This window comes from Dipodomys spectabilis, unplaced genomic scaffold (assembly GCF_019054845.1).
Source record: "Dipodomys spectabilis isolate Male_0828 unplaced genomic scaffold, ASM1905484v1 ptg000227l, whole genome shotgun sequence".
Lineage (NCBI taxonomy): Eukaryota > Metazoa > Chordata > Mammalia > Rodentia > Heteromyidae > Dipodomys > Dipodomys spectabilis.
Genome location: NW_024870904.1, coordinates 6,000,604 through 6,014,275, shown reverse-complemented (window position 1 = coordinate 6,014,275; position 13,672 = coordinate 6,000,604). Strand labels below are relative to the sequence as shown.

The 13,672-nt window shown below is 40.1% G+C and overlaps 1 protein-coding gene and 1 non-coding gene across 3 annotated transcripts in view; one reads left to right on the top strand and one right to left on the bottom strand.

Annotated features, from left to right (window-relative positions):
* The window catches only part of Gemin5 (gem nuclear organelle associated protein 5), a 60,487-nt gene that overhangs the window by 16,114 nt on the left and 30,701 nt on the right, over positions 1-13,672 (top strand). For both annotated transcript variants that reach the window (XM_042697635.1, XM_042697634.1), the window contains exons 10-14: positions 2,644-2,726; positions 5,766-5,902; positions 8,956-9,029; positions 9,910-10,091; positions 13,367-13,506. In XM_042697635.1, coding sequence (XP_042553569.1) covers positions 2,644-2,726; positions 5,766-5,902; positions 8,956-9,029; positions 9,910-10,091; positions 13,367-13,506 — 616 coding nt within the window. The remainder of the gene's footprint in view (positions 1-2,643; positions 2,727-5,765; positions 5,903-8,955; positions 9,030-9,909; positions 10,092-13,366; positions 13,507-13,672) is intronic.
* Positions 12,734-12,840, bottom strand: LOC122123362. Its single transcript, XR_006150379.1, has one exon. It is a non-coding gene; the product is annotated as a U6 spliceosomal RNA (small nuclear RNA).

Genomic DNA, 13,672 nt, shown 5'->3' with positions numbered 1-13,672 from the left:
AGGCTAGCGCTGTACCACTTTGAGCTACCATCCACTTCTGGTTTTGTGGTGGTTAATTGGAGATAAGAATCTCGTAAGTCAGGCACTGGTGGCTCACGCCTGTAATCCTAGCTGCTCAGGAGGCTGAGATCTGAGGATTGCAGTTCAAAGCTAGCCTGGGCAGGAAAATCCGTTAGACTCTTTATCTCCAATTAACCACCAGAAAATCAGAAGTGGCACTGTGGCTCAAGTGGTAGAACACTCACCTTGAGCTGAAAGAGCTCAGGAACAGCGCCCAGGCCTAAATTCAGGCCCCATGACCGACAAAAAAAAAAGAAACTCAGACTTTGCTGCCTGGGTTGACATTGAGCCTTGGACCTCAGATTTCAGCCTCCTGAGTACCTAGGAATACAGGCATGAGCCACTGACTCCAGGTACTCATTTATTTTCTTATGGTGACTTCTGATTTCTCTACTTGCGTTTCCTAGCAACTGCAAACTAGGCCTAGAGTTACCTTGTCCATTACAGTAGTCCTTCGCTCCAAGTGACTGCTGAGCACTGGAAAGGAGTCCAACTCGAAATGTCTTGCTACTTAAAAAAAGCAAAACAAAACAAACAAACAAAAAAAAAAACGCCAGGCACTGGTAGCTCTTGCCTATAATCCTAGCTACTCAGAAGGCTGAGATCTGAGGATCACAGTTCAAAGCCAGCCCGGGCAGGAGAGACTCTTATCCCCAATTAACCACCAGAAAACCAGAAGTATTGTAGCTTAAGTGGTAGAGTGCTGAGTTCAGGGACAGCACCCAGGCTCAGAGTTCATGCCCCATGACCAGGAAAAAAAAAAAATAGAAACTACATGCTAGTGGGTTATCTGTGATCCTGGCTACTCAGAAAGCTGAAATCTGAGGATTAAGGCTTAAATAATACATAGACTCTGCTGAATTTCAAGTAAACTCCTGTTTTTTTTTTTTTTTGTTGTTGTTGTTTTTGTTGGTTTTGGTTGTTTTGCTTTTTGGGCTTGATATTTTTACTGTGACTACTGGAAAGCTCTGAGTGACTTATGTAGCTTACATTCAAGTTGTTCTAGAGGCTTCATCCTAGGCCACAGCTGTTCACTTGAGTAGCCACAAAGCTCTAAGTGACTACTTAAAGTAAGCAAAATTAAAGAAAATTAAAACTTTAGTTCCTCAGTTACACTAGCCACATTTCAAATAAAAAAATTGAAAAAAAAAATTCAAGTTTCAGTGAGTATAAGTAAAGTTTGGTTTTCCAGTCCTGGGGCTTGAACTCAGGGCCTGGGCACTGTCCCTGAACTTTTTTGCTCTAGGCTAGTGCTCTACCACTTGAGCCACAGCGCCACTTCTCCTTATTTGCAATAACTAGTATATATCTGAGACGAGCAGAGAAGATCAGGTAAGATGATGTTAAGCAAAATGAACCCCAAGATAAGGACGCAAGTGGTTTTTTTCTTGCTTGCTATTGTTTCTAATGTATTTATAAGGTACCCTGTGATTTTTTGTTTTGTTTTGTATATCCCTCTCCCACAGTATAACCCCTGTTTTCACTGTATTTGACGTTGGTATAATTTGGGAACGGAAGGGAAAAAACAAATTGTTTAAATAGGGATACAGGTGGACCCATTGCAACAATGAGATGTACAAGATGCTATGTTGAAAAATGAACTTTACAATTTAGGCAGTGGGTGGGAGGGGGGAGTGCAGGGGACAAACAAAGGAGGAGGCAACAACGCTTGATAAGAAATGTACTCATTACCTTGCTCATGTGATTGTAACCCCTCTGTACAGTCTTTTCATAATGAAAAGCTTATTTTTTTAAAAAAAGGTGAATTTTCAGGACAGCACTAATAAAGTTACGTAGTTGGAGGAAGGATATTGCTGTAGTTTTAGGTATCCACGCCATATATAGCTTACTCTATCTCTTAGTTGGAGAAATTCTGGTTCATTATCTAGAGTGATTTCTATCAATTTGTCAGGTACATAAAAATAAATAATGCCACAGTTGGTTGGTTCAGTTCTTGATTTTGGAGTTCTAAAATCACACCTAGAAGAGAATTTGTATTAGAAGTCATACAGTGTGGTGATTGTGTCCAAAGCATGCTTTACTGACAAACATCACTAGAAAACCTTAAGAGCAAGGTTTCCTTAAAAAGAGTCAATTTGGAAAATCAATCTATACTCAATCTTGTCACATTAAGAATATATTTGAATAGTGACTATATGGCTAGCAATAACTTTAAATAATTGACATTTTCTGTCTTAACAGGTAGAATTAGTAGCTTCTTAGATTTCTAGTTGTCAGAACTTTTATATTTCTACAATGTTATAGCAACACTAGGATACTTGACAATTATGAAATGGGCTGCTTAGAGGAACAGATAAGAAAACAGTCCCAAACTGGCCAGATGGATGAGAATTGACTTGTTTTTTCTAGGTAAGGTGTATTTAGGGCTAGTTTTTATATATTAGGTATTATCTCATATTTGAAGTGCTTTTTTACAATCAACTGGAAAAGGTACTGAAATTACTTTTTTCTATGAATAACTGAGTTTGTAATAAAGTCATTTTAGACAAAGATGGTCTGTTTTCCACTATTCCTTTTTATTTAAATCTTCTTCTTTGTTCTGCACCACCTCTACCTGCAAAGACCTCCACAGATTTCTAGCACATATCATAAGAAGACTGTGTACACATTAGCCTGGGGTCCACCAGTGCCTCCCATGCCACTCGGTAAGTGTGTGCATCATTCTTTAACAAATACGTATGGTTTTCTTTCACTTAAACCTAAGGCATTAAAAGTAGAAGGAAGCCAGGTGTGGTGGCTCACGCCTATAATACTAGCTACTCAGGAGGCTGAGATCTGAGAATCTCAGTTCAAGCCAGCTTGGGTAGGAAAGGCTGTGAGACTCTTACTGCCAATAAGCCACTCAGAAAACTGGAAGTGGTGCTGTGTCCCAAGTAGTAATATGCTAGCCTTGAGCTGAAGAGCTGAGGGACAGCTCCCAGGCCCAGAGTTCAAGCCCCACAACCAACCAAAAAATGTAGAAGGAATTATAAATGTCCTAAGTCACTGACTGTATTTGTGGTTTGCTGTGTACCCAGGGGTCCATGAAAGCATCAGTACCAAGTGACAAATTGGAGTATCTAGGAAAAACAATTTACCTATAAACTCCCCTAACCTCTAAAGCATTATTAAGTTATCAGAACTTAAGCAGCCTTCAGTAATAGTTTTTTCATTCAACAGAAGGATTGCTGTATGCACTAGGGAAATACTTGATTTAGAAATGCTATAGTTTAGTTATAGGAATTCTTGCAGTTCTGTATATTTAAATGCCCAAAGAGTGGGATACTTATATTTTTGTATGTATATGGCATTACTGGGACTTGATCACAGTGGTCTCCCTAACAGTTTCACTCAAGCCTGGCACTTTACCACTTAAGCCACGCCTCCACTTCTGGTTTTTTGCTGGTTACTTGGAGATGAGTCTCATGATCCAGCTTCCTGCTCAGGCTGTCTTTATACACTAGCCTCAGACTTCTGAGTAGTAAGGATCACAGGCATGGGTTACTGGTGCCCAGCTTAGAATACTGATTTCATTTTCTTTGTATATGAAAAAATTAAAGATTGATTTGCTAAAATTTTAATTTTTATATGAAAGTTGAAATTTTATAGCTATTTTTGAAAGTCCTAGAATTTTTTTTTTTTTGTTTTTGTTTTTTGGGTCTGGTCGTGGGGTCTGAACTCTGGGCCTGGTCGCTGTCCCTCAGTTCTTCAGCTCAAGGCTAGCGCTCTACCACAGCGCCATTTCCAGCTTTTTTCTTTTTGCTTATGTGGTGCTGAGGAATCGAACCGGGGCCTCTGGCATGCAAGGCAAGCGCTCTACCACTGAGCCACCTTCCCAGCCCCAGTCCTAGAATTTTTTTTAAAGGGATTTTTTGTTTGTTTTTTTGGGTCCGGTCATGGGGCCTGAACTCTGGGCCTGGGCGCTGTCCCTCAGCTCTTCAGCTCAAGGCTAGCGCTCTACCACTTGAGCCACAGCACCACTTCTGGCTTTTTTCTTTTTGCTTATGTGGTGCTGAGGAATCAAACTCAGGGCCTCTGGCATGCAAGACATGTGCTCTACCACTGAGCCACCTTCCCAGCCCCTTTTAAAGGGATTTTTAAGTAAAGGGACTATCTATAGACTGGTGAATTTATAAGCAATGAAATTTTATTTGGCTTAATGTTTTGGAAAGTTAAAGAGCACAGCATTCAGGTCTTTTTGCTGTGTCTCCCTATAAAGAAAGGTAGAAAGGCAAAAGAATATGAATAAGAAACAGTGTGAGAGGGAACTGCTTTTGCAACCAAATCATTTTCATAATGAAGTCATCTACAAGGGCAGAGCTCTCCTACATGATAATCTCTTAAAGATTCATCTTTTTCTTCTTTTTCTTTTCTTTTTTTTACTGGCTTGAATTCAGACCTAGACACTGTCCCTGAGCTCTTTTGCTCAAGGCTTGTGCTCTACTACTTTGAGCCACAGCCCCACTTCTGGCTTTCTGGTGGTTAAGTGGAGATAGGAATTCGACAGACTTTCCTGCCCATGCTGGGATTGAACTGAGATTCTCAGATCTCATCCTCCTGAGTAGCTAGTATTACAGGGATGGGCCACCAGCGCCTGGCTTGAGAATCCATGTATTAATAGTTACAGTGTCAGTTAAATTTCAACATGAATTTTAGAGGAGACATCCAAACTATAGTAGTAATCATAAAAATCAATTAAATCTTAACGGCCTTTGGGAAGATACAGGTAAAGAAAATCATGAAAAGCAATTACTTGTCAATCTAGGAAGTACTAAATGCTCAGTTTTTCTCAAACATTGTGTTAATTCTTGCCTTTGAATCTTCATAGAGCGTAATATTACTAGTTAATATGACTGCTGATAACCTTTAAAATAATGAGAATGGCCAGGTGCCAATGGCTCACACCTGTACTCCTAGCTACTCAGGGAGCTGAGATTTAAGGATCATGGTTCAAAGCCATTCTAGGCAGGAAAGTCTGTGAGACTCTTATCTCCAACTAATCACAGAAAGAGCTAGAAGTGACACTGTAACTCGAGAGGTAGAGCACTAGCTTTGAGCAAAAGGAACTCAGAGATAGTACCCAGGCCCATAGTTCAAGCCTCAGGACTGGCAAAAAAAAAACAAACAAAAAGAGACTGCTAGACAGATACCTTGAAAGTAGAAAGTATAGGAATCTAGAAATAAAGCAAGGCTTCCCCAAAGCAGTGATGATAAGGCTAAGATCTGATATATTAACGTGATTTATCTGTCTTAATACTGAAGCTGTCTAAAATCCTACACTCCTCTAAATGACAAGATTGAAAACATAGGGGTTTTAGTATTAAATATGACTTGATTTTAAAAGCAAGATTTTTCATATATCTGCTAATAAAATCTGGATGATTAAAAGAAATTAATTTCAGGGGGAATATGGGCAAGAATTCTCATAATTTTTGGTTTGGGAATATTTTTTCCTGATTCCAGCTTTGATGTCACAGAAAAATGTTTAAAATAAATGTGCTGTGTCTTAGAAATGATCATAGAATTAAGAATATCTCCTTTTAATTGTCCCTACAACTGTGTACAGGATGGAAAGAATAGTTTATTCCAGTTTATTATTGGAATGTTTCAGATTTTTATTTCTTGATTCTCTTAGTCAGATAGATTTCCTCTGGAAACAAATACTTAAGTTGTTGAAAACTCATAACCTTTGTTTTCTGCCTTAGGAGGAGAAGGAGACAGACCTTCCCTCACTTTATACAGCTGTGGAGGGGAAGGGATTGTCTTACAGCATAACCCCTGGAAGCTGAGTGGTGAGGCCTTTGACATCAACAAACTCATCAGGGACACCAATTCTACCAAAGTGAGTTGCCGTCTGAAGCCTCCTCTCCGGTTCTTCTGTTCCCATCCTGCATGCTACATTCCATACTAGCGATATCCACCATGCTAGGTCACAATTCTTAGGTTTTGTTGAAAGGCTATAATTGAATGTATGTGTAATCTTAGGGGACTTTATCATTGAGTGACATGAAGAAGTTAACTGCGAAAGAAATCCAGTCCTCAATTGCAGTGATTTATGATGAGCTTCCATATTTTAACCATAAAGCTTCCTTTTTAAATCAAAATGATGCCACGGCAAAAAAGACCATAATAGGGTTTCCACATCCAACCACAAAGTATTTTTGTTCAAGATACATTACAGTAAGCTAGCCTTCCTTCCAGATTTATTACTTGTGTTTTCACCATATATAAATTTTTAGCCAGGTGCCCATTGGCTCACACCTGAAATCCTAGCTGCTCAGGAGGTTGAGATCTGAGGATCCCCAGTTCAAATCCAGACAGGGCAGGTACATCCATGAGATTCTTAATCTCCAGTGAATCAGCAGAAAACGGGAAAAGGCACTGTGGGCACTGTGGCTCTGTGTACATCCTGTTAGGAAGTTGAGATGATACAAAGTAGCTCTCAGAATTGGATTCCTGTGGGGGGGGGGGGGGGGGGGGTGGTGTGTGTGTGTGTGTGTGTGTGTGTGTGTGTGTGTGTGTGTGTGTGTGTGTGTGTGTGTGTGTGTGTGTGTGTGTGTGTGTGTGTGTGTGTGGTGTGTGTGTGTGTGTGTGTGTGTCAGCCCTGGTTTGTTTTGTTTTTTTCTTTAGGCTAGTGTTCTAGTGTTCTACCATTTTCCATAGCTCTACTTTCAGTAGAGCTATTCAAGATAAGGGATATAGTGTTCCTTCCTGCCCAGTCTGGTTAACCACAATTCTCAGATCTTAGCCACTTGATAGCCAGGATTATAGACATGATCCACAGGTTCCTGGCTATGTTACTTATATTTAAATCAAGTGATCTGCTGAGTGTTTTCCTGTATTTTGTGAAAATATGCATCCCCAAAATAAATAGTAAAAGAACAAAGTAAATGTTACTGTGATTCTCCCAAACAGACGAACAAAAAAAAGTACATAATTTGCTAATTTAAGTGAAAAAGTAAAAATTTTGGAGTTGTTGAAAGGCTGCATACATTTAGTAGTATTTGGGATCCAGTGCATTCAAAATAAAGAACATGAAGCAAGATCCTTTTTATGAGCAGTATTAAAGTATACAACAGTTTTTATGTCATTAATGTAGCCTACTTCATATAGTATCAAGTTATTGATGCTCAGATCTACTATCTGTGTGGTGACCATGGAAATCTAAAATGTTCAGTCTCCCTGAGCATTTTCAGTTTTTCCTTAGTACCAGTTACCATTGAACCATAAATTTAGATACTAGGAGTTTTCTGTAGGCAATTTACTTTTAAGGAAAATTATTCATTTTAACTACTTAAAGTCCAAGACTAGGACTCAAACTTGGTACTTGATGCTTTCGATCCCTAGCTAATGGGCTACCAAATGAACCATGCCTTCAACCCTAATTTCTGATTTTAAAAAGCCAGAAAAGAAGCCGGGCACCGGTGGCTCACGCCTGTAATCCTAGCTACTCAGGAGGCTGAGATCTGAGGATCGCGGTTCAAAGCCAGCCCAGGCAGGAGAGACCGTGAGACTCCTATTTCCAATAAACCACTAGAAAACCGGAAATGGTGCAGTAGCTCAAGTGGTAGAGCGCTCGCCTTGAGCTAAAGAGCTGAGGGACAGTGCCCAGGCCCAGAGTTCAAGCCCTACACCGCCAAAAAAAAAAAAAAAAAGCCAGAAAAGATAGGGCTGAAAATGTGGCTTAGTGCTTGCCTAGCATGCGTGAAGACCTGGGCTCAGCTCCTCAGCACAACATAAACAAGAAGCTGGAAGTGGTACTCTGGCTCAAATGGTAGTGTGCTAGCCTTGAGCACAGAGAGGCTCAGGGACAGAGCCCAGGCTCTGAGTTCAAGCTCCAGGACGGGCAAAAAAAAAAAAAGCCAGAAAAGATAATAGAGATAATGATTCTTTGATATCCTTCACCCAGAAACTCAAATTTAATTATGTTTGGTTTAATGTTCTTTCAGTATACTTATATGTCATCTTTTTGTTTTTGTTTCTGTGTGTACTCGAGCTTCAAATCAGTACCTTACCCTCTCACAGAAACTAGGCATTGATGCCTTATGCTTATAATACTGACTACTTCACAGGCTGAGATCTGAGGATCAAGGTTCTAGTCCAGCCTGGGCAAGAGAGTCTGTGAGATACTTATCTCTAATTAACCTCCAACATAATTGGGAAGTGGAGCTATGGCTCAAGTAGTAGAGCACCAGCCTTGAGGGAAAAGACCAAATGAGAAGGCAAGGTCTTGAGTTCAAGCCCATATAATAGCACACAAAAAAGTTAATTTCCTCTCCCTGAGCACTGTAATAAATTGCTTATTAATATTTTCTTAAATTTTACTTACACATTAATATCCAGTAATAAAAAAATATTCCTGTTTAACAAGTTTTTAATGGCAGTTAAGGATCAGAGGTATGTACAAGGAATTTTGACTGGAAATAGGTATTTGCAAGCTCTTCATAGGCATAAGATAGTTGATAGTATGAAGCAGGCTAAAGAAACCAGCAAGAATAGGGTCCACACAGTCTTGGGAATATTAACATATTAGACTATTGGTGATTGTGGAAAAAAACAACTTTGGAAGAATAGAAGAGTGTGCAGCTTTTTGTTAAGGACCTTGAAACCTGGGCTGTCAAGTGGACACATTATAGAAGTCATCTTAGTTAACTTTATTTTACAAGTTCAACATGACTGACATTTAGTTCTAACTGTCCTCTGTCCCATTAAATAAATCATTCTTAGAACACTTTTTCTTAGTAACTCTTTAACTTGCCTACAAGAATGGCTACCATGTAATTAAGATGTGTTTAACCCTATGGATTTTTTTTTAATTTTGTTATCAGCATTGATTTGTAAGATGTGTAGAGAAAAACATATTTATAGTCAGAATTGGTTTGTTTTGCTTTCTAGTACAAATTGCCTGTACACACAGAGATCAGCTGGAAAGCAGATGGCAAAATCATGGCTCTTGGCAATGAAGATGGGTATGTGTTTGTTTCCTTTTAAAGAAGAAAAAACTCTTTATAAAATGATAGCCTTTCTATACAACAGCTTAATAATAACAATAAAATTATGTTTAAAAAAAAAACGAAGCCGGGCTCTGGTGGCTCACACCTGTAATCGTAGTAATGAGGAGGATGAGATCTGAGGATCACAGTTCAAAGCCAGCACAGGCAGGCAAATCCAAGAGGCTCTTATCTCTAACAAACCACCAGAAAACTGGAAGTGTGGCTGTGGCTCAGATGGTAGAGCATTTGCCTTGAGCTGCAGAGCTGAGGGACAATGCCAAGGCCCAAAGTTCAAGCCCTACAACCAACAAAAAAATAAAAGGCGGGGGGGAAGCATAATTGCATGCTTTTATCACAATATGGCAATTATTATCTGTAATGTTAGTTAGGGAGCCTCAGGTATATCAAGTAATCATAGGAAGAAATTATTTTTAGGTCTCGTATCTTATCCAATGCCAGACATTACTTCATTAATTTATTTTACTTTTTCTTAACACTGTTCATTATGAATGCCCAGTAGCACAATTTCTTAGAAATTGTAAAGATTTCTTAAAGCTAGATAAATTTATTTCAAAGAATAGCATTTTGTACTTGGTTCTTTTTTTTTTTTTTAAGATGAGGTTTCATTCTGTAGCCTTATGTTGTTGACCTGGAACTCAGGCTGGTTTCACTTTCATGATCCTTCTAACTCAGCCTCCCAAGTTTAGTGTTTACAGACATATACAGCTCAGGATTCCTTGGGAGAGAAGACCTTTTCAGAAATGAAAAGAGCTATTCTCTTCCTTAGACTAAGTGGCTTTTTGCATTTAGCAATATGTTATTAACATTTCTTTCCCTGGTATGTTTCTTATTTCAGATCAATAGAAATATTTCAGGTTCCCAACTTGAAGCTGATCTGCATCATCCAGCAGCATCACAAACTTGTGAACACCATTACCTGGCATCATGAACATGGCAGCCAACCGGAGCTCAGCTATCTGATGGCTTCGGGCTCCAACAATGCAGTCATTTATGTACACAATCTGAAAACTGTCATAGGTAATATTTGGTTATTCCTTCCTGTGTTCAGCTACTTGCCATCTGTTCTTTGTTTTTACTTTCTTTTTAGCATTTAATTACTATTTCCTCCTTTTTCAAAAGTAACATTTATCTACTTCAAAATTCATCCAAACATGATGTTAATATAGAAAACAGTTGCTGGATACCAATGGCTCACGGTTCTTTTGTTTTGTTAATCTTTCATTTTTTTTATTGTCAAGGTGATGTACAGAGGGGTTACAGTTACATAAGGTAATAAGTATATTTCTTGTCAAACTTGTTACCCCCTTCTCTCATTTTTCTTTTTCTAATTTCCCTCTCCTCAGATCCTGGTTTAAAGCTAGCCTGGGCAGAAAAGTCACTTATTTCCAGTTAACCAATAAAAAGTTGGAAGTTGAGATAAGGCTCTAGTGGTAGAGTGCCAGCCTTGAGCAATAACACTAAGCAAGATGGAGAGGCCTAGTTCAGACTCCATTACATACTCACTTTGTCAAACGGATGCACACTCATACACAAAACAACCTAGTTTTGTGTGTGTGTGTGTGTGTGTGTGTGTCAGTTGTGGGCTTGAACTCTGGGCCTGGGTGCTGCCCATAAGCTCTTCAGCTAAAGGCTAGCACTCAGCCAGTTGAGCCACAGTGCCACTTCTGGTTTTCTCAGTGATTTATTGGAGATAAGAGTCTCATGGGTGACTCAAGCTTGTAATCCTAGCTACTCTGGAGGCTGAGATCTGAGGATCATGGTTCAAAGCCAGCCTGTGCAGGAAAAGTTCATGAGACTCTTATTTCTAATAAGCCACTCAGAAAACTGGAAGTGATGCTGTGGCTCAAGTGGTAGAGCTCTATTCTTAAGCTGAAGAGCTGAGGGAGAGTGCCCAGGCCCAGAGTTCAAGCCCCACAACTGACCAAAAAAAAAAAATGTTTTTTTACGAACTTTCCTGCCCAAGCTGGCTTTGAACCACAGTCCTCAGATCTCAGCTTCCTGAGTAGCTAGGATTACAGGCATGAGCCACCAGCGCCGAATTAGAAGAGCCTTTCTTGAGGGTAGAAGTATCAATACTGGGATTTGGACTCAGGAACACATATGTACTAGCCTAGTGCTCTACCATTTGAACCATGCATCCAGCACTGTTTTTCACTGGTTATTTTTTTCTTCTTTTTTTCTTCGTTATAAAGATGATTTACAGAAGGGTTATAGTTATATATTTCAGCTAATGAATACATTTCTTTTTGAGGATTTTTTTTTTTTTTTTTGGGTCCAGTCGTGGGGTCTGAACTCTGGGCCTGGGTGCTGTCCCTCAGCTCTTCAGCTCAAGACTAGCACTCTACCACTTGAGCCACAGCACCACTTTCGGCTTTTTTTTTTTTTTTTTTCCTGCTTATGTGGTGCTGAAGAATGGAACCCAGGGTCTCATGCATGCAAGGCAAGCACTCTACCACTGAGCCACCTTCCCAGCCCAATACATTTCTTTTTGGACAATGTCGTCACCCCTTCCCTTGCTCTCTCCCAGTTTTTCTCTCTCACTGTTTTGTTGTTGTAGTTGATTTTTGTTATTATAAAGGGTAATGTACAGATGGGTTACAGTTAATGTAAGTCAGGAAATGAGTACATTTCTTTTTGGACAATGTCACCCCTTCCCTTACTCCTAGTTTTTCTTACGTCCTCACCCACAAATTTTATAGTTAATTTTCAACATAGTGTCTAGTGGGTACCACTGATAGATCTATTCACCCTTTGTGCCTTCATTTCTATGCAACCCTTCCCCCCCCTCCAATCCCACCTTCCCAAAGGAAGTCTAAAAAAAAAAAAAAACAGAAAAAAATCCTCTTGTTTCCATTTCCTAATCATTCCTAGGTTTTGTTTTGGATTTTGTGCCACTACTGGCGCTTGAACTCATGGAGCTGTCCCTTAGCCTTTTTGCTCAAGTCTGAGATTACCACTTGAGCCATACGTCCACTCCTGGATTTTGAATGGTTAATTGGAGTAAGAGTTTTCACTGGCTTTCTTACCTGGGCTGGCTTCAATCCATGATCCTCAGGTCTCAATCTTCTGTGTAGCTAGGGTTTCAGGAATGAGCACCTGGTGATGCTTGGCTTACATTAGATAGTTCAAATTCAAAAGAAAGTTGCAAGATGGGCTGGGAATGTGGTTTAGTGGTAGAGTACTTGCCTAGCATGCATGAAGCACTGGGTACCACATAAACAGAAAAAAGCCAGAAGTGACACTAATTGCTCAAGTGGTAGAGCACTAGCCTTGAGCACAGGAGAGGCTCAGGGACAGTGCCTAGGCCCTGAGTTTATGCTCCAGAACTGGCAAAGAGAGAGAGAAAAATAAAAGGAAGTTGCAGGAGAAATACAAAAGAAATCTTATTTATACTTTTCCTGGGTTCATTAAGTTTTAGCATTTTGTCACATTTGATATGTGTAAAACAGTAGTTCTTATAGATGCTCCTGCAGTTTTTTTGTTTGTTTGTTTGTTTTGTTGGTCATGGGCCTGAACTCTGGGGCTGGACTCTGTCCCTCAGCTCTTCAGCTCAAGGCTGGCGCTCTACCATTTCTGGCTTTTTTCTAATTATGTGGTGCTGAGGAATCAAACCCGGGGCCTCATGCATGCAAGGCAAGCACTCTACCACTAAGCCACCTTCCCAGCCCCAACGCTTCACAATTTTGTGTGTCATCCTTACCCAGGGGCCATGCTAATGTTCTCTGTATCCTTCCAATTTTAGTATATGTGTTGCTGAAGGGAGCACTGCAGTTTGGTTTTTATTTGTATATTTTTCCTCCCTCATAATAAACTTCATTTTATACCTTTTTACCTAGGAAGTATTAACAAGAATATTATTTTCCTGGTTTTTGTTTTTGTTTTTTTTGTCAGTCATAGGGCTTGAACTCAGGATCTGGGCTCTGTTCCCAAGCCTCTTTTGTGCTCAAGCTAGCAATCTACCACTGGGCCACAGCAGTACTTCTGGCTTTTTCTGAGTATTTTATTAGAGAGAAGAGTCTCAGGGACTTTCGTGCCCATGCTAGCCTGGAACTGCAGTCCTTAGATCTCAGCTTCCTAAGTAGCTAGGATTACAGGCATGAGCCTCCAGCACCTTTTGTTGGCTTTCAGAAGGGAATTGTGAAAGCTAACGCTTTTCATGGTAAATTTGTGTCAGACCCTGATAATGTACCCATATTCTGACCCAGAAGACAGTATTGCCTGCTAAAAATCACCTAGGTCTGAAAAAATCTTGATTCTGGCCTTGTTACCACCGTTCTCGGTCCTTCTCTTAGAGAGCAATCCTGAGTCTCCAGTGACCATGACAGAACCCTACCGGACCCTCTCAGGACACACAGCAAAGATTACCAGTCTGGCATGGAGCCCACATCATGATGGGAGGCTAGTGTCTGCTTCCTACGATGGAACAGCACAGGTACTGTTGTGTCCTTAACCTGTCCTCAACCCTGAGGGTTCTTCCTCACTGTGCATTTAAATCTAAGAACTAAGGAGACATCAAAGTGTGTCTCCTGCTGGGTGCTGGTAGCTCACACCTGTAATCCTAGCTACTCAGGAGGCTGAGATCTGAGGATTGTGGTTCA